Source organism: Chenopodium album, chromosome 6 (genome assembly GCF_948465745.1).
Source record: "Chenopodium album chromosome 6, dcCheAlbu1.1, whole genome shotgun sequence".
In the NCBI taxonomy this organism is placed as follows: Eukaryota; Viridiplantae; Streptophyta; class Magnoliopsida; order Caryophyllales; family Amaranthaceae; genus Chenopodium; species Chenopodium album.
This window is the reverse complement of record NC_137839.1, coordinates 14201346-14222551: the sequence shown is the minus strand read 5'-3', so window position 1 is coordinate 14222551 and position 21206 is coordinate 14201346. Positions and strand designations below refer to the sequence as shown.

Genomic DNA, 21206 nt, shown 5'->3' with positions numbered 1-21206 from the left:
TGTAGTTTACAATTTCTTACAAATAATAATAATTTGTTACTGTAACTTTTCACTAATTAGACTCAAAAGCTGTTAATCAAGAAAGAACACATCTACCTACTTCAGTCTGCAACAGATCACGAACTGCAGCAAGCAAGCTATCACGAGATGTGCTTGAGTAGACCTAGCAACAAAAGGGGTCAAGAGTTGCTATGAATGTGATTATGCAAATGCATCAGCATAAAAAAAATTACAAAATTATCACAAAATTGTACAAAAAACACTGTGTTCTCACATGAATTGGGCAACCATCATTAAATTCAATTGCAAACATCTGTGGCTCTTCAGCGAACCGGACAAGAGCACTAACAGCAGATAATGGACGAACGATGACAGCCTGCACACATCAACATATACTCATGTTGCATAATATAAACTTGCAATTATTGAAAATTTTCCACATCCAAATCAAGCAAAAAATAACATGCAAGATACCAGAACTCAATTTTAATTAATACAAACTATACGCAGGAAATTTCTAGAAGAACAGCTTAAGGAATAAGGATATTTTTTACTAACTTTGTGGTTGCTAGGTTGTGTTCTTTTTCATTTCCTTTCCCAGATTGTTCTAGATGTGCCTACCCAAAATTTGTCTCCCCCCCCCCCCCCAAAAAAAAAAAAAAAAAAATAATAATAATAATAATAATAAATAAATCCCGCCAAAAATTTTACCAATTCTAAATGCTGGGGAAGATCCTATACATTGGTATCACGGAAGGCAGAAATGGGAGCATCATGTAAAGTGGACAAATCATATAATTGTGGAAAACTGACACAAAATGATTGTTCCCTATCCAAACATCTTTCCAAAATCTAATGGGATGGCCATTCCCAATCTTGAAACTCACAAAAGAAAAAAAGGAGGTGTTTTGTTTGCATAGGGTAGAGGGAATGAAAATAAGAAGAGCATATAAGAAAAAAGGAAAGAAAACTCCAACTTTCACATGTTTGTTAATACAGGAGAAACAGAAAGAAAAGAGAAAAAAAAAAAAACATTATCCTTCTCTCTCTTGGACAATGAAGAAGATTGGATAGCTGTTCATTGCCGCTCTGTTGTTGAAGTTCATTTTTGTTGTGGGGAGAGAGAGGGAGAACTACAAAAAGGTTGTGGAGGATGAGAATGGGAAACCTTAGGGGGTGAGGAATGGACACAAGGATGAAGGCAAAATGAAAAGAGGGTAAACTGGTAAAGGGAATGACAAAAGTGACCAGCAAAACAACACCAAAGGGAATTTGTTATTTACATTCCCCTTTTATAAAGATCCCACTACTACTAATACTACTACTACTACTATAAGTATCTTACTTATCATCATTATGTCATTTTTTTATATACATATTTGAGCTGCAAATATGAATACATTCTGAATCATTCAGGGTTTTACCTCGAAAAGACATGCACTCCTTCTAAAGTAAAACAAAGTGAGCAAAAAAATATGGAAGGCATAAGTGAAATTACAATATTTATAACACGACAGTGGACATCCCATGATCAATGATCAAAGACTCATGTACACAACATAAGCTGGCTCATAAAGCATGATATAAATGGAAAATCAATGAGTAGTTTATGAATTCATGAGAACTTAAATGCTACAATATATAGCTTTACTTCCAATCGCATACCTCATAATTATCAGGCCGCCTCTCAACCAGAGAGACTTTTGTCAGTATCAGTTGACGTGATACAGCATCGCCATAATCCCCTAGCCCTCCTCTTGGCCCAATCCCTAAACTCAAACTTGGAAGATTTACAGTTCCATGAGCCGCAGTTCTGAGTCTTGTCACCAACCAACCCCCACAGGGAGTTTCATCTGCTCCAACCGCCTCTTTAGCTGCAGTTTCAGAGAGAGGCAATGTCAAGAAAGAGGGCAGGAGGCAGAATATAAAGTCAAGAAGTAAAGAAATAACGCATCAGACACTTAAATCAGGAAAAATAAAAGCCTACCCCTTTGCTTAATATACTCGACAGCAGAGAGCGATTGCGAACTATCCACAGAAAGTGATACCCCAACCATGGTTTTTGCAACTTTTGTCTGCACAAATTTTATCAGCGGATAAAATCAGTGAAGTAAGCATTAAAGAAACTCATACAATCAACATTTTTCATATCTCAGAGAGTTAACCCCTACCAAGGGCATCTGATTGCCAACTGACCAGAGATTCTAAATTAAGGTAACAGCAAGAAGCAATCATGGGAAAATGCAGCTAAGAAACCATGCATACCAGGTTTGATATTATCACATTGGTTGATGTCCCAGAAGCAGCTTGAAATGCTTTTGACTTTCTTCCATATAATGGGCAAAGCACAAAACCACCATGCTCACCACCTTTTCTTCCATAGGTATCAGACAGCAGAATAACAGCAGGGGAGTTCATATCTCTGAAATCTAAGCACCAACGAAGGTTCCCAGAATTCAAGTCAACAAGTTCAACTCCGATTGATGTAACCCTTATTTTCTGAATAGAGCCAATGCAATACAAAAAAATGTAAGAAAACAAGAGTACAATAACATTTAAAAGAAAATTATACTCAGATATAAAACAATACAAAGGAGTAACTACAAATATTGAGAAATTTCTCCGGGATTATTAGTGTTGCAACTTGCAAGCAAATAGCATTTACTTCAATTTATCATACTAAAATGATAGGTTGAATTTCTCCATGTAGGTCACTTAAGCTCTAAAGTGTGCTTCTAAGAGTGACCCCTAGATTAAGTATTTTTTTAAACCCTGTCATTGAAAAATGTCCATTTAAATGTCTGAATCAGTTGTGGTGAACATAATTCGATTCAAACACTCACAAATACAGCCCTACTTTATCATCACAAATTGCAATTATTTTTTAAGAGGCTTACATGGTTTATGAGAGCTGCATAAGAAAAGGGGGGTTAATAGATACTATGGGCCAGAAAGGGTTGATAAAGAGATGAGAAATCATTAAGGAAAACAGGCATTGACCAATAGAGCTCAGATGAAGGGAGCGAGAATCAATATCAGAAGAGTAGAAGGAATTATTCCCTACTTAGTTACCATTCCCTTCTGCACTTTTAAGAAACTGGCAAACAAGTTGGGTCAATAACCATGAATCCGGTCTGTTGGGTTAATAAGCTTAATTTTACAGTCATGAAACAAATATAAGATGCCTCCACTTTCCTAAAAGAGTGATGAACCTAGAAATCTAAAGCAAGTAAAAAGTTTTTTAAAAATATTGCTCTTGCCTGGGGCCTAGCACACACCAGGCCCTTTTAGACAAGTGTTCACTCTTACAAAAACCAGGAATCCCTAAACATTGATAAAGAGAATATATGCATGGCATTAACCAACAGAAAATTCAGGTCCTTAACAGGCCACAAAAGCAAGAATTCACAAGATTAAAGAAAGGCCAAGTCCCCCCAAGTCGACAGATCTACCCCACAGTTTATTCCAGCCGCAACACCTATTTTTTTATTGCATTGATAGAGTAAAAGACATGGACACCAATCCGCCCTATAGAAAAAAGGGAATGTCTCACGACGTTCTAAACCCAACTCACGTGGGTGGACCATGGCAAAAAAAAAAAAAAAAAAAAAAAACATAGCACGCATATTATCAACATAATTCATAACATTGAAGGCCAAAAGAACATTCATCTTCTAGTCTTGTACCATCAAACCAAGGGAAGAAATTACAGATTTGCAAGTGCAATAGGAGAAATGGAGTATAATTCATCACCTAAAATAACAAAAAATGCAGGGTGGACAAGAAAGTTGCAAGATTTCAATGCAAAAACAAAAAGAATCCTCAATAGCTGGTCACTCTAATAGAAACCCACATAAGCACATAATATAATAAGAAGTTAAGCACAATGGAAGAGAAATGACAGTATTTGACCTTGGAATCTAAAATTTATCACAAGTGTTGAGTTCATCGAAAACTAATGTCATAGTGAAGTCTTTAATTTATCACAAGTGTTGAGTTCATCCAATTAAGCATATAATTGTTTCATACAGCAATTTATCTAACACTCTAAGAAGATATGACATAAGTAATAATTGTTTCATACAGCAATTCAGCTAGATACAATACATAAAGAGCTCATAAAATTCACACTACCCAACAAGAAACAAGTACAATTAATCCAAACTAAAGATTGAGCAAACCAAAGTTAAAACAATGGAACTTACATAAGGAACCCACTCGGAATTCCGCCTCCGAAGATGAAGCACAGGATACTCCGCCACAACACCAACCTTTATCTCCTTAATCCTATACAACTCAGTCAAAATACTAGCTCGAAACCTTGAAGAAAACTTTATAGACTTAAACTTCCCCTTCCCATCAGTCCTAACACTCAAATTAAACTCAACAGAGTTCTCATCACGCCCCAAAATCGGGGACGCCCCTTCGAAATCATTCGCAACATCATACGAATTTGTAACCAACAATGTAGAAGGATCAAGCGTTATAATACCCACATTAGACAAGCACAAAATCCTCTTGTACCGCCCTCGCCACGAATGCTTGATCACTAAGTATCTTGCCAAGTACTCAGGCTCCTCGGCAACAGGCGGGGCGGAAGACGAAGGCGGCACAGCGGGTTCCGGGTTACGGTGTTGATCAGCAGGGGTGGTGGGTGTGGCGGAATGTCGGCTAACAAAGTCCATTTGTGGAAGGTATTCTAGAGTGTGAGTTTTGGGGACATTTGAGCGGAGAAACCAGAACCCTAAACCGGCATTTGCCGGTCTTTGACGAGACTGATTCGCCCCCAGTTCTTCTGATTACACCTCCCTTGATGAATCTTCTCCAGGTTTATCGATTCACAATTTAACTCAATACAAATTCAATCACCAATTCCAATTCCAATCCCAATTCCAATTCCAATTCCAATTTCAATTCCACCATTAACAAACGACGATGATGATGATGAAGAAGAAATTGAGGAATCCTTGAATGTTAAACCCGATCAAATTCGTTCGAGAAATCAAATTGGAAGCAGAAAATTGAGTGATTTAGAAGTGGGAGAAGAGGAGAGAGAAAGAGGAGTTGAATTGGGGTTGAAAAGAGGAGATCGACAGTAGAAGAGAGAGAAAGAGAGAGAAAGAAGGGCGCCAGGTAAAGGGGGCCGGCAGCGTTGGTGTCGCCAGCTCTGTCGAAGCGAACTTTACAATGAAAATATTGATGCGGAAAATTGGCGAAGTGGGTTTTGCCTTGGTGGTACTAGTGTTGGGATGATGCTACAAGATTTTTTGAGTTCGAGAAGGTTGCTAAACAAAAATGTGGAAAGGTAGTTGCAAAGAAATTGATTGTGAGAAGGAAATTCACATTATTTTCATGATATATGATGTAGTCCTAATAATAAAATACAAAATCTTTTTCGAAACATAATTTTCAATATCTAGTATTCAAAGCTGAAAAAAAAATGAATAGTTAATCTTCAAATACAGTGTCTAAAGCAGGTAAGACCGTCCTTATTCAGAGTAATTTGGAGGCGCTACCTTCTTTTGTTATGTAAACAGCTCGCCTACCGAAAACTTTTACTAATTCTCTTGATCAAATTAATAGAAAATTTTTCTGGAAACAATCGCCAAATGGATCAGCTATACCTATGATCTCATGGGATAATATCTGTCAACCTAAAGATTATGGTGGCTTAGGTCTTCGTAAAACTGAGGCGGTTAACTACGCCTTTTTAGCTAAACTAGGTTGGAAAATAATCTCTAACCCGGATAATCTTTGAAAATTTTAAAGTACACCCAAGTGTACCAAGCATGGTACACCATGATGAAATGTACAGCATTAGTTCCACGTATAATTTACAAACAAAAAAAAAATAAAAAATAAAAAAAAAAAAGATTTTGCTTGCTTAATTATAGGATTCTGTTATTCTTTTGCAACAAAAAAAAAAAAGCATTCTGTTATTCATTCCACATTTATTCGTGTATGAGTTTTCATAACAGAGGGAAATTTTTTAGAGAGAGAAATTCAAATTTTAGAGAGAGAAGCTTAAGGTTAACAACAACAATGGTGGAAAAGGATGAATTTCGTCATGATTCCGATCGGTGATTTGCATCGGATGATCATAATGAAGATTATTTTGATGATGATGGTGAATTCGTTGAATTTGAATCAAAAGAAGAAGGTAATTTATGATATATTTACATATTTAATTTAAATCAATGTTGTTTATATCATTTACAAACAATATTGATATGAAATGTGATGATGAATAATTAATCTGGATTCCTGTAATTTTTTCTTTAATTATGACATTCAATTTAGAGGATGAAGATGATGTTTCTTTATTGCATTATTTAATGTTCTTTGACAATTTGATTCAAAATTCATTGTAAAATTATTAATAATTTTAATTTGTCACTGCAATAATGAATGTTGATATTATTTGATTTATAATTTTGTCGATTACATTTGTAATTATTTAGACTATTAGATTGATGTTATTAGTAAAAATTATATTATATTAATTGCATAATATTTCAATTAGGTGATGTACTTTTTATAAAAGGCCATGTACATTGTATATGATTATATGATCATCCTTTTATAATATTATGTACATTTTATATTAGGATAAGTACGAAATATTCTTCAATTGATTATATTAGTATCTAGCTTTCAATAATATTTAGTATTTGCATTTTTTTTTTCTTCTAAATTTGTGTTATTAAGGTCTAAGATGATGTTCTTCAAACTATAATGAATGTTCTTTTATTTGTTTGATCCATATCATATTTATCTTTTAAAAAGTAATAAAATATGTACTTTTGAGTCAGATTAATATATGTTCTTTGAGTTTGAACCAAATGTTCCTTACATTACCAATTATGTTTTTTAAGGTACATATAGATTATAAATGTTTTTTAGGTTTTAATTATATGAAGTATGTTCTTTTTACTTGATAGTATATTTTTTAGGTTTTAATTACACGAAATATGTTCTTTATACTTTTTTTTTTATTTTTTTTTTGAAACAACGTATACGTGTTTCTTCTATGTTCTTAGAATAATTTACATTTTTTAAAATATTAATTTAGAATATCTAATAATTATGTTTTTATTTCTTTTTTGTGATCAGGATTATGAAGGTTAATAAGAAGTTTTTGGGACAATGATGTACATTTAGATTTAAACATCATCCATAATATTAAGAAAGAACCTCCATGTTAATGATAAAGAACATGATACTATCGTGTAATGAACAACAAGTACATTAAACTTATCATCAAAGGACATGGATAGTTAAAATAATTTATTAGAAGATTCAAAAAGATCATTATATGATATAATAATGTATATATGGAAAAAGAACATTGTTAAATTATACAAAGAACATTACAAGTTATACGCATGGACATACCAAATTTAAAATGAATATAAGAAAAATAATAATAATAATGAACCGGTGCCAAATTCATTTTTTCACGTAGTGAAAAGAACATTATTTAAATTTTGACTAGCATGAAAAAATTTTGAAAATGTAATTTTAAATTTTAAAATTTGAAAATTACATCTTGGCTTATGTTTAAGAAAAAACAAAATCTCGTCGAGGATATATTATCAAAAACTGATTTTCTTAAAAAGATTTACCATAAGATGTGAACTAAAAAGATAAATAGTAATTATCTTTTACTTATTTAAAATCTATGCTAAAAAATTGTCATGTTCTTTACCTTTAAATGGGATGTTCTTTTCACTCTAATTATTTGTTCTTTACATTCCATCTCAAAGATTTAAAATCATTGTGTTCTTTATGTGTAAGTACTATGTACTTTACGGGTGTACCTTGCTCGGTACACTTGGGTGTAGGAACCATGCATTACACTTGAGAATGTACTATCTATTTTGATTTTGTATTTGCGTAAAATTCTTGTGATATGAGATGCGAAATGAATTTGTAAATTAAAGAAGCACAACATCTTACTTGAAATTGGCACTTTCCTATCCACATTCAAAGAATCAGTTATTGGAAATTGGCATTTACATCTTAATACGAGCCCACATCATCTAAAATATGCACATCGTTCTTTGTTTTGTTGCTATTGTTGTTCTTGCTATTATTGTTGTTTTTATTATTTTTGCTATTATTGGTGGTGGTGGTATTATAATTGATAAATTGTTATTGTTACTTCTTATTACTATACTGTAGTTGTTCTTATTGTGTTAGTTTTGTTGCTATTATTGTAAACGGTGAAAGTGGTAAATTGAGGTAAATTTGATTTCTTAATAACAAGGGTAAGAATGTAGTTTAGACTATAAATGTGGGCGTTAGTTGGAGATTCGAGGGCGACGTTTAGCATTCCACGTTGTGAAAAAAAATTATGATACTACCTATATAAAAAAAACAAATTAATATGATAATTATTGAGAATTATATTCTACCATTATTTTGAATAAAGTTATAAATTAATTTGTACATATGAAATATTGGTATTTTATTATAAATAAAACTCCAAACTAACAATTTTACCCTAAAATTCTATCCAAATTATATTTAAAATAAAATTCTTAACCAATCTTTATATGTCGCCAATGTGCTGCAACACTTGGCCAAAAGTTAAAACGCTAAGTGTCATTGTCTTATGGCCTGGCTAGAAGTTTAGCTTTACATATTGGTAAAGTTTTGGGTGAGACGGACTCACCGTGAGTCCGCCGCCAACACTCACAACACCATTCATTCACCAACTCTCACTAAAATCCAAATCCAACCATCATCACCGCGTTACCCACTTCCACCGCCTTCCTTGACCACCACTTCCACCGTCTTCTTTGTTCTGGGTTTCTTTGGCGGCATTTCCTGGCGGAGAAGACATGAAGATGGGTTTCGGGGGTTTGATTAGCAGCGGTAAGTACATCGGAGAGAGAAAATGGTGGTGGTTTTGGCGGTAACACTACAGTTGGAGGTAGCGATTTGCAGCGGTAAGTATGGCGGAGATACTTTGTTTGATTTAGGCCATGTTTGGTAGTAGCGTTTGAGGTAGCGATTATCATTTTGACCAGTCAAAACATTAGTAGAAAAAATTTAAGAGTGTTTGGCAAAGTAGCGATTCTAGTAGTGATTAGCGATAGAGGTAGCGTTTAGGTAGCTTTTCTCGAACGTTATAAATAGTAGCGTTTAGAACTAGCGGGTAGCGTTTGACATATTTTTATTACTTTTTAAACAATATTTATATGAATTTTGATATATTTTAGTATTGCAACCGCTACTTTTATCAAACACTCATACTATCAACTGTTACTTTGACAGCTAACCTCTACCTATTACTAATTGACTGCTACTCGTTACCTTAATAGTTACCCGTTACTTGACCGCTAGAAGCTACCTGCTACCGCTACTTTTTCCAAACGGGACCTTAATGTGGAAAATCCCAATTTGGAAGGGTTTCCATCGATGTTATGAGGAGAGAAAAATATTGTAGCTATGGAAGAAGAAGAAGGTCAGTGGTGAAGGAGAAAATAATGTCCGGTATTAGATGTTTATTGTTTGACATTTGATTCTTATTGTTTGGTATTAAATGTTTATTGTCAGGTATTATATTAGTATTGCCAGTATTAGACTAATATTAAAATTGGTTTAATATTTGTCAGGAATTAAAAAAATTTAGTTAGGAATAAGATTATCTTAGTCTGGAATAAGATAATTTTAGTCAAGAATAAGACTATTTTAGTCAGGAATAAGATACTTTTTATCAAGAATAAGACAATATTGTTGTGCGGGCTTTGATCGGGTTTCTCAAACCCGTGCCTTTTTGTTGTTGAGCCCGGTCTCACATGAGTTTGTTCTACACAAAACCTTTTCGGAAAATTAACACGACCTTTCACTGGTCTTCCCAAAATAAAACGACCTTTGGATTATCTCAATATAACACGACATTTGACACATATCTTCCATAAATGAAACGTGACCGGTTGGTAACCTATTTAATAGGTTACCTATGACACGTGTCAAAGTATCATTGGTCAATTTTTATATTACTTTCATTTTTTAATAAAAAACCTTAAAACTAAAAAAATTAAAAAACTTTAAACATAAAAAAAACTTTATTAATAAAAAGAAAACCCCCCAGTGAGCTCACCGGTTTTACAGCCCCTCCTCCTCAACTGCCCATCCCCCTCTTTTCGCCGGCGTCTTCCTATCCCAACCCCATCGACTCCAGATCTCCCTTTGATCCCTTTTCTGGCGCCCTTTAATTCCCATCCCAGATTCCGTACCCCCCCCCCCCATCCTTGTCTCCAGATTCGGCCCCCAATTCCTACCTTGTTCTCGATTTCGTCGCCCCTCCCTACCACATTTTGATCAGATGCTATCACCTATTCACCTCCCTCTCCTTCACGCAAGCTCTCTTTACTCTCTTTTCCCATAGGTTAGGGTGTTTATTGGGTTTCAAGGGTGGAGCGGCAAATTCATGACTTTAGGAATAGATACGGTGGTCTAGCGGTGGTTTCAAGGTGATGGATGAGGATATGTATGTGGGTTTGTTTTGAGTATAAGGTGGGAGGGGGCAGACTTAGGGAGTGGGCCGGGGTTGTTTCCGATGTGGCTGGCTGGGTTGGGGTGGTTTTCGGGGAGTGTGTGGTGGAGATGGAGGTAGAGGTAGGGAGGGGATCACGAAGAAGAAAATCATTAATTTTAAAAAAAAATCTTAACGAATTACAACAAAACACGTGTCAAATGTAACCAGTAAAACAAGTTACCTGTTTTTTGTTCTATTTATGGAAGATATGTGTCAAAGGTCATATTATTTTGAGATAATACAAAGGTCGTTTCATTTTGAGAAGACCGGTGAAAGGTCGTGTTATTTTTGACAAATTTTCCAAACCTTTTCTTATATATTAGTTACTAGTTATGTGCCTTGTGCGATGTCCGGGTTGTTTATTAGATTTTAAGATAAATTTTTAATCTATATGTCAAATTTTAAAATATATCATTGATACAAAGTTTGTTAGAAATTGATGTGTTTTATTCCGATTTATTATCTAGTAGGTATGTAATGACTAATAACAATATTGGTGAAAATGTTCGATTAAATACATTAAAAAAAAATTGTTCAAAGCCCTTTGGCCTAGGTTGACCTGAATCCAAAACTTTGGGCAAGGGTTGAACATTTCTTGGCCCATAACCTGAAGTACCCCGATCTGATATGACTCATAACCCGACTCTGATTGAGAGGTTTGTATATAGTAATAAAATTATATTAGATTACGAAGTATATTATTTTAACCTATTAGTATATATTATAAATGAATGTTTTACGTTTTGAATTACTTCCTTCGCTCCAAAAAATATTATGATATAAAAAATAAATTTATATGATAATTTTTTTTGAATAAAATTTTAATTCAATTTGTACCTCTGAAATATTGATATTTGATCGAATGTAAAACTCTAAACTAACAATTTTATCCTAAAATTCTATCTAAATTTGATTTAAAATAGAATTATAATTTAACACAAATTCTTAAATGAACCTGGTTCACACTAATTTATTGTGGACCACTAATTTTAGAGAAACTATGGTTGTTTTATTAATAAAAAAAAAAGCCACTATAATAAAAATAAGGTCTCTATGTTGAATTAAAAGTCATTATTGTAATATATAGGCTATAAGAGGTTACTTTTTTGTAATGAAATATTTTATATATTGGTCAATATGAAAAATAAAAGCCACTATGTTAAAATTAGGGTCATAACTTCGTATTCAAGTTCACATAATATTAAACGTTATACAAGTTTTTTTTTTTTTGAAAGAAACGTTATATTAAAACGTTATACAAGTTTTAATAAAGGTTACTATGTTAAAAATAAGGGTCACTATGTTCAATATAATGTCAATTCGTTAAGTGTGTATAAATCTCGGGTCCACAATAATATTATTGTAGACCAGGTCCACGCAAGTTATTTTGCTAATTTAAAATAATTTTTTTTATCCTTTGAAATCTATCTAATACTATCCTATATGGCGCGACACTTGGCAAGAAGTTGGAACGCCAAATGTCATTGTCTTGTGACCTGGCTAAAAGTTTAGCTTTATATATTAGTTATACTAATTAGTCCCGTATGATGCACAGATTTCTTTGAAATACAGAGTATATATTTTATGTATTCCTACGTATTAGAAAAATTATTGAGACATAACCATTAGTTGTAAATGCTAATTTTATAAAATTAATTTTGAAGAAGAACAATCATATACGAAAATTTAAGCAAATACGGAGTACAAAAAAGTTAGATTTTTACTATACGATTTTAATTAAGCAAATAAAAAATGATTTTAAACTTGAAATATATAAAGGAAAATAGCAAAACTATATACATCAAAGTATTTTGTTCGATGAAACATAAGGGAAAGATGTATTAGATACCAATAGTTCGTGATAGAAGAAAATTAAATAAATTAAAGAGTATAGATAATTTGAGAGGAGGAGAAATTAAATTTGAAATTTGAAACCAAAAAAAATATAATGACGTCAGATTTTATTTAGGCGGGAAAATTTTTCATATAAAGCTGTCACATGGATAATATGATGTCAGTGGTTTCTACTTTAGTAATATTTATAGATGATATGATATGATATGATTGGCCTTCAACCGAACCCGTATCTTAGTACTCAGTATTATTGGGTGTTCAAAAAATTGTATTAAACATTCATTTTCTCTAATTTTTTTTCTTTTCATAATGTATTTATTATTGTTATTAAAAAAAAAAATCAAAAACGGGTCTGGTCCAAGTTTTTGACCGGTTATCAGTCACAACTCCATAAGCCAATAAACAACCCAACATATACACTTAATTAGCCAAATCATTCTTTCAAAATAAAAAAGCAGCCAAATCAACTAATTTAATCAGGTATTCCAAATTTTCAATTTTCAATAGGAAATTTCTTGGTCTCTACCTACTTGAGACCAAGTTGGTCTCTACCAAAAAAAAAAAAAAAAAAAAGGCATAAAATGAAAAAGCATAATACAAACAAAATAAATGAAAGAAAGAAAAGAACAGTACAACAGGTAAGGGACCTTTACTTTTTCCTCTGTACGACATATTCCATCCTCAAATTTTTTTCCCCAAAAACCATGGCGAGATCGAAATCCCCCAAAATTTTCCATCCTCTCCCAATTTCGTGCGAAAAACTAATAATGGATTCCCCTCCATTTCTTTTTGAAGGACCGACTGGAGCAATCTTTGCAAGAGTTCAATCTAGTATTTGTGTGAAAACCTAGTTTTGTGAGAAATTAATTAACGCAATTTGAGTCAGATATCATCAATTAATCTCTGAGTTGAAGTAGCTTAGCGGTAGGCGAAATGAATTATGATAACTTTTCGAACAAAGAAGTGGAGTTGATTGAGGTAAGTTTTTCTTTTGATTTCCTAAATTGGTATATTAAATGATGTTAGTTGAACTGAATTGTTGGTAGTGGCTAATAGACATGAATTATAGCTTTGCATGACTTATTAAAAATTCTATTTCTTTGGGAAAGCTCAAATTTAATTAGAGTTAAGTTATATGTGGTTCTGTTTTTAATTAAGATGATATGAACTTGTTTCAATTGAACAGAGATGGAACTGCATGTTTAAGTTATATACTGTTGTGTTCGTTTGTTAATCTTTAAGGATTTGTTTCAATTGAACTAAATTATTGAATTAGAGGAACTTGTTTTGTTATGTGTGATAGTTTTTGTTTTGTTTTGGGAAATTGATATGAACATCTCATCTCCTGTGTTGTTTTGGTGAAATTTGAAATAGATTAAAGGTTGTGGCCCCCTACTGGTAGGGATAGATTGATTTGATTACAAGTAAATCATCTTGCAGTTGTCTGAATTCTGTTTTGGTAGTGTCTTAATCTTGTTGTGTTGTTGCTGTGTACTATTAAAATGTGAGAAGATTGTTGCTGTGTACTTAATTATAATGTGATAAGAGTTAGTTTTGATTAATATTTGGATTGTTTGGGTAGGATTGTAATGTAGAGAAGTAGAACCATGTTATGGAGGGGAGCACATATGTTAACTGCAGTTCAAATAGCTCTTCAGATAGTGATGATAGTTTTCAGTTTGATTTGAATGAAGATCTGAATATTGATGTTGATGTTGGGGAGATTTTTGATTTGAATAAAGACCCTGCTGATTGTAGCATTCCCCATATGAATAATGGCCCTGTTGAATGTAGCTTTCCCGGGGATGGTGGAGAGTTGAATAATGATTGTGGAGATTGATACAGTTCAGGATCAGGTAGGTGTATAGGGGAAACTGTAGTACCTCATCCAAAAGTAGGAATGGAGTTTAGTACATGGGACGACATGAATCATTACTATCGTAGATATGGAGAGCAAGAGGGATTTGGGGTTGTGTGTATAGGTGGGAGAAAGAATGATTTTTACAACAAAGCGGCATTTATCACTTATGTTTGGAAGTGCAAGTGTTACGTAATTACAACATACGAGAAGAGGGTTAATGGGAAGAGGGTTGTGGTATATGATGAGCCATCGAAGAAGAGGAAGAGTAAAAAATGTGATTGTCCGGTGATGTTGTATGGGCAAGGTAACAATGATGGGAGTTGGCAGATTAAGAAAGTTGTGAATGAGCATAATCACAGTGTGAATCCTGAGCTATCAAGGCACATTACAATGTACCGAAAGCAAAATATTACGAAGCATTTGCAGCATAGGATTGAAACTGACCATGCATATGGTGCCTCGGTTAGCAAGATTTTCAACAACATGGCGGGCCAAAGACACGGAGTGGACAATGTTGGTTTTACGAAGAAAGATATTCATAATTTGGTTAATAGGAAGAGGAGATTGAAGTTAAAAAATGGTGATGCCTCGGCTATGCTTGAGTATTTTTATAGAATGACTGTCGATAATCAAAAAATTTTCCACATGCATCGGATTGATGACAAGGGCCGATTGAAAGACATCATGTGGGTTGATGCTAGGAGCAGGGAGGCATATCAGTATTTTGGAGATGTTGTCTGCTTTGACTCCACTTACTTTACTAACCAATACGAACTTCCCTTCTCAAACTTTGTTGGTGTCAACCACCATGGTCAGACAATCCTATTAGGCTATGCTTTGGTATCATATGAGAATGCTAAGACGTTTGAGTGGCTATTCAAGACATGGCTTTCTTGCATGAGGGGAAAGCCCCCGGCAGCTATCATGACATATCAAGATGCCGCGATGAGGAAGACAATAAGAGTCGTATTCCCAATGTTGGAAACACGCCATAGGTGGTGTATGTGGCACATCATGAAGAATTTTGGTACGAAATTGGGTGCTCTGTCAAATTACCAAGATGTAAAAGATGCATTGCAGCATGTGATCTACAACAGCATTACACCAGATGAATTTGTTGAATCTTGGTGGGAAGTGGTCAATAAGTTCAAGCTAGAACAGTATGACTAGAGGTGGTTATTGGACAGGGTAGCTCAATGATAATAGGGTCAAGGCCAAGCTTATAGGGCTTTTAATGGACATGGCTATTAATGGACAGGGCCCTTATTGGGTAGGGTCAATATAGGGCCAACATGTTTTTCCAATTTAGTTGATAAAGAAAATACATAATGTAAAAATAATTATATAGATTAATTTGTATTCATATGTATTTAATAATGACTTTGTCCAATATTTATTTTAATTGATATTTTGTAGGCTCGCCCATTATTGACCCACGACCCGCATTGTCCCGACTCTATATTGACCCTATAAAATGTGACCCTCTTTGACCCTAACCCGCAACCAACCCGCACCGACCCTGACCCGACCCGCCTAATAACCAGGTCTAAGTATGACTGCTATGAGTGGCTGGAAGGTCAGTATGATGAATAAGTTATACTCCTTAAATTCATATCTTTTGCTGCTACGATAGGAATAAATTTATTTCGGGTTTTGAAATGATTAGACATTCTGAAATCCTACCATTTTTCTGAATTATGCACTGTTGTTGACTGAGTATTTAGATTGCTTGAATTTAGCAGAAGCATTTATAGATAACGTTGTCATATTTCTATGGTGTACATATTGTCCTTTACTTTAGGGTCATTTTGTATAAAACAAAACCAAGATTAATGGTGATGTGGATTGCTTGAATTTAGCAGACGTATTTAGATTGCTTGAATTATTTATTTTAAAAACCATGTTTGATAGGTTGGCTTTGTGTTGGTTGATGGGGTCCACATTGATCTTGGTTTTTTACTTTTTATGTTGGTCTGTCCCCTTCCCCTGCCCTGCTGTTTTTCTGGTTTTAAAGCTGGTGTGCTTTGATTCATTAATGGTAAAGGTGAATTATTATTGTTGTGGGTAGGTCTATACGATGAGTGAGAGATGTGGATCCCCGCATATGTTAAAGGTGTATTTTGGGCAGGAATGCAGACTACTCAACGTGTTGAGAGCATAAACAGTTTTTTATGGTTATATTAATAGGCACACCCGGCTATGTGAGTTTGCTCCTAATTACTGTAAGGCGATGGAAAGCCAAGCTAATGATGAGCAGGCAGCTGATGCTAAATGTGCACGTTTCGTTAGGCCTCTAATATCGGAATTTTCGTTAGAACGTAAATTTCAGAAGTTGAATACGGATGCAAAGTTTGTGGAAGTACAAAACCACTGTAACCGTGTAGCATATCTAACACTTGTGTCAAAGAAGTCAGTGTCACATGATAAGTTGGAGTTTGTGTTTTCATATCGTGTGTGGATTTACTGCAAGAAAAAAAAAAGAAAGAGACTCCCCTCAAAGGTCGGTTGAAGGAATACACTGTTATGTATAATATAGAAAGAAAAGAGGCAAACTGTGACTGTTGACATTTTGAATGTCATGGGAATTATTTGCAGGCATATAATAAAGGTGTTAGACATGAGTGGAGTTACTGAAGTTCCATCCATGTACGTTGTAGATAGGTGGAGAAAGGATATTAGTAGGAAACATACGCTTGTTAAAGTTGCGTATCATGACGCATCAAAAATAGAAGAGGTTCGAAGATATGATAAGTTTATGTTAGCCCTTGAATCTATTGTACTGCATGCTTATGCATCGGATGAAGCTGTAGAAGTGGTAATGGACTTGATTCAGCTTATGAGCATAAAAGTAGATGAATTACATGTGCTGGCTAAGGGGTCAGGCCAAGGTTCGGGAGGGGAAGAAAGGCTTAGTGACGAACTGGAGGAACTGGAGCCTCTGACGAACCGAAGGAACTGGAGCCTCTGAAACATGTTCCTCCAACTCCGGAAACCCCAAGCTTAGTTAATAAAGGTAGTGTTGTAGGTTTCGCGGATATACCAAATACTTCTACATGTATGAAAGATCCTGAACCTCGGGGTAATAATAAGAAGGGTAGACCTCGAGCAACACGATATGTATCCCCAGCGGAAAGGCCATGGCTAAGGTTGCGAAGACAGGGGGTAAGAAGAAAAAGGGTAAGGGACATGACAATGAAATAGAATATGGTCATGGGAATACCCAACATCCAGCTGAGTTCATGCAACAACAAGTAAGGTTTTCTGATTTAAGTGTTTGATTTATCAAGCAACATTTTGTTTTTAATAAGGGAAATTCTCTTTGGTAACACTGTAGTTTTTAATTTTCTAAGTGGTAGATTGAAAAAATTCTTATTATCCTTGGTAAACTTTTATTACTTGTAATTTCTCAATGGTGAACTTAATGAAATAATTTAGAAAAATCTTAACTATGGTTAACATTTTCTTGAAATAAAAAAATTAAAATTCCTAAAATGTCCTCACTTAATACACTCGAATTTCCAAAATGCCCTCACTCAAACTTTACCTCATCATCTTCATCCTCCTCTCTTTCATCCTCCAACCAAATCACCACCGTTCAGCCACCTATCCCCGCCCCCACCTCCCCCCCCCCCACGCCGATGCCTGCGCCCAGCCCTACCTCGCCGGAGCGCTGGCCTCCCTCACTCGTTTTGCGTTTCTCCTTCCCCTTGAACCATCACCCCACCCCTAAACAATCCCTTAAATCCTCAATATCCTTCCATATATGATGAATTTCGACTCAAATTAGAGATCCTATCTAATTTCTGCAATTTTCATCCTAATTTATGCAATTATTCCTCCTTCAAATTATTGTTATTTCCATTGTGTTTTACTTAGGGTTGAATTTGGGGTAAATTACTCTACAAAAATCATAAAATCAAACCTAAAAAATTGAAATAAAATTCTTGCAATCGAATTTGGAGAAATTAGGGTGAAAATTGCAGAAATTAGTGATCCTATGAAGAAAAAAGGATCGTCGATGGTCGCCGCCATAGAAACTTCGGGAAATGAAGAGTTGTTGTTAATTTTTTTTTTTCTGATGAGATTACGGCAGCGAACGACACATGGTGAGGGAGGGGGAAGGGCTGGGACGGTTGGCGAGGGAGGGGGAGGGGCTGCGATGGCCGGCGAGGAGGATAGGTTTTTGGTGAGGTGGTTTTCAGGGAGGATGGGTTTTTTCGAGTGGGTTTAGGGTAATTTGGGTGGCCGGTGAAGTTGGGTTTGTTGTTGGTGGAGGTGTCGACAGTGGGGCGGTGGTTCTGGAGGTGATGGTGATGGCGGCTAGGTGCCGGCTATGGTTGCAAGGCGGTGGTTCTGGTTGTTGGTAGTAATTTTTTCAGTTGTAGTCTTTTGGGGAAAGCTAGAATTCAGGATTAAGGTTAGATTAGTCATTAAGTCTTTAGTTAATTAAGGTTAAGCTTATAAGTTCATTTAGTTAACTTGGGTTAAGTTTACAATTTCATAAAGTTCACCATTGAGAAATTATAACTAATTAAAGTTTACCAAGGATAATAAGAATTTTTTCAATCTACCACTGAGATAATTAAAATTCACAGTGTTACCAAAGAGAATTTCCCTTTATTATTTAGTAATGGAATAATGGTTAAGTAATTATATATGTGCAGGTTGCTTTCCCAAATGTAGTACCTGCTCCTCAGCACCATCATATTAGGGATATGTTTCTCAATAGTCAGGTACTTCAAATATTGGAGTTCAATGGAGTTTTATGTCTAAAGTGTCATTTTGAGTCTTTAAGTGTTGGTGTTTGAGATACTGAATATTCACATTTGTTGTATATATATAGGTCAACAAAGGATATTATGGTGGTGACCCGTTAGTGTTCACCGGAAGTGGGAGTGACCCTTCCCCATCGTTTAACAGGAGGATGCTAGTTGGTAGGATTCATATGAGCCAGCATAGTGAGGCAGTTGGTTACTTCACCACCAACAATGCGTACGGTCAAGTGCAGTTTGATGCTAGCCATTTTATCAACCCATCATATGTGCCCAACACGAGCATACAACATAATACGCATCCTCATATGCAAAATCAGCATTTGCGTAATCCTCATCCCAATTTGTCATTAAATAATACTTGATTTTCGACTTACTCACCATGTTTGTTCTGAAGTTATGAATCAGTAAATATTTAGTGTAACATTGTTACTATTTTAAACTAATAGAATCCCTTGTAATGGTCTGATCTGGTTATCAAGCTTTGGTATGGGTTCAGTACAAAAGTTGGTCAGGAGGGTATGTAACATACATACTCATGGTGGGCATTAGATACCATTCATCCCTTAGAAGGTATGCAACAAAACAGTTAAACATACCATCCAAGGGATAGATTCTGTATATCTCTGGTCAAAATGAAAACCAATCAGGATGTAAATCATACCATCCAAGGAATAGCGAGTTGTGTTTGGATTTTTTTGTAATACTGACGGCTCACATGCTTCCCGTGTCATTAATGGCATTTTTGTAATATTTGAATGTTACAAACTGATTCTCGGTTTCATTTCTAAAAAGTAAATAAAAAGTTAGTAAAGTAAATCAAATTAGTCATAAAGTAAATGAAATTGCCTTAAAAGTTTATAAACTGAAAAAAAGTTGCAAAAACAGCATAATTACGAAAATGCCATTAATGAATGCGGGTGAAACGTGAGTCATCAGATTGAGTGCGATCTATGGTTGAGATTGGTTCTTAGTTCCTATTATTCACCTTGGTTCTCACATGATCTCAATTATATATATATATATATATATATATATATATATATACATAGGAAAAAATGTCAGGAACTACATGCTAAATAGGGGTATTTGGAAACAACTACCCACTTAAAAATTTTATCAAAAAAAATACCCCTTAAATTTAAAAAGTTAGAGTAGCACTACCCATTTGCATTTTCCGGCGAGAAAGTCCGGCATGTGGGGCCCACTTTTTCAATTTTTCTTCTGAAAATTCCTAATTGAAGAAGTGAAAATAAGTAGGGTATGCAATTCATAGGTAATTCTTCTCTTTTAACCCATTAATTATCAATTTTGATGTTAGGGTGTAACGATTAGAAAAATTAGGGTTCTTAGAAATTGGGGATAATTTGAAATTGGTTGAATTTGTTGCTTTTAATTCAAATTGGTTATCTCAGGGTTATGAATTAAGGTCCAATTTGTCATTGCATCGTATCTTTTCAAAGAAAAATTGAAAAAGTAGGACCATGCGCCAGACATTCTCGCCGAAAAATGCAAATGGGTAGTGCTACTCTAACTTTTTAAATTTATGGGGTAGTTTTTTTTGATAAAATTTTTTAGTGGGTAATATATATATATACATATATGTACATATACATATACATATACATATTTATATATATACATATATGTATATATACACACACACACACACATATATATATACATATATATATATATATATATATATATATATATATATATATATATATATATATATATATATATATATATATATATATATATATATATATATATATATATATATATATATATATATAAGACCAAGTGATTACAGGTGGTTTTTCATCAAAAACTAAACTGACGAAAATGATTCAAAAATGTAAGACCAAGTGTGAAAGATTAGACTTGCTCTTAGATGGTGGTGTACGCACCATTGAGGTAACTGAAATTTATGGTGAAAGTGGGGTGGGTAAAACACAAATATGTTTGCAGTTGCTATTAACTTGTACGTTGCTGTCAGAAGATGGTGGGTTATATGGATCCTCTATTTACATACAAGTGTGTCCCGTGTTTCCAGTCAACAGGCTTAGCCAGATAAGTACTCATTTATTAGAAAATCGCGTTATTGATGAAAATCCACTTAGTTTGGTACAAGTAAAAAAATAGACAATCCTCAACAAATTCTTTT

At 34.3% G+C, this 21206-nt stretch overlaps 2 protein-coding genes across 5 annotated transcripts in view; one reads left to right on the top strand and one right to left on the bottom strand.

Moving 5' to 3' along the window:
- LOC145635892 (dnaJ homolog subfamily C GRV2-like) overlaps nucleotides 1-5303 on the bottom strand; it is a 32106-nt gene extending 26803 nt beyond the window's left edge. The window contains exons 1-6 of one of the 2 annotated variants that reach the window (XM_081687264.1): nucleotides 4206-5303; nucleotides 2266-2499; nucleotides 1988-2075; nucleotides 1666-1874; nucleotides 275-376; nucleotides 101-163 (exon numbers count right to left, since the gene is read on the bottom strand). In XM_081687264.1, coding sequence (XP_081543390.1) covers nucleotides 101-163; nucleotides 275-376; nucleotides 1666-1874; nucleotides 1988-2075; nucleotides 2266-2499; nucleotides 4206-4685 — 1176 coding nt within the window. In that variant the 5' untranslated portion in view covers nucleotides 4686-5303. Of the gene's footprint in view, nucleotides 1-96; nucleotides 164-274; nucleotides 377-1665; nucleotides 1875-1987; nucleotides 2076-2265; nucleotides 2500-4205 lie in introns of those variants that run through there. The other variant, XM_081687265.1, reaches the window with a different exon arrangement.
- A 7727-nt stretch (nucleotides 5304-13030) lies between these two features.
- Nucleotides 13031-19712, top strand: LOC145635891 (protein FAR-RED IMPAIRED RESPONSE 1-like). Of its 3 annotated transcripts, XM_081687262.1 has the most exons (4): nucleotides 13031-13381; nucleotides 16452-17515; nucleotides 18929-18997; nucleotides 19108-19712. In XM_081687262.1, exons 2-4 carry the CDS (start codon nucleotides 17402-17404, stop codon nucleotides 19399-19401), a joined length of 477 nt encoding a protein of 158 aa, XP_081543388.1. In that variant the 5' UTR covers nucleotides 13031-13381; nucleotides 16452-17401; the 3' UTR covers nucleotides 19402-19712. The 3 variants fall into 3 exon arrangements, with proteins under 3 accessions (XP_081543388.1, XP_081543389.1, XP_081543386.1); XM_081687263.1 differs by lacking the exon at nucleotides 16452-17515; XM_081687260.1 differs by lacking the exons at nucleotides 16452-17515; nucleotides 18929-18997; nucleotides 19108-19712 and adding an exon at nucleotides 13986-16324.
- Nucleotides 19713-21206: the final 1494 nt, after the last annotated feature.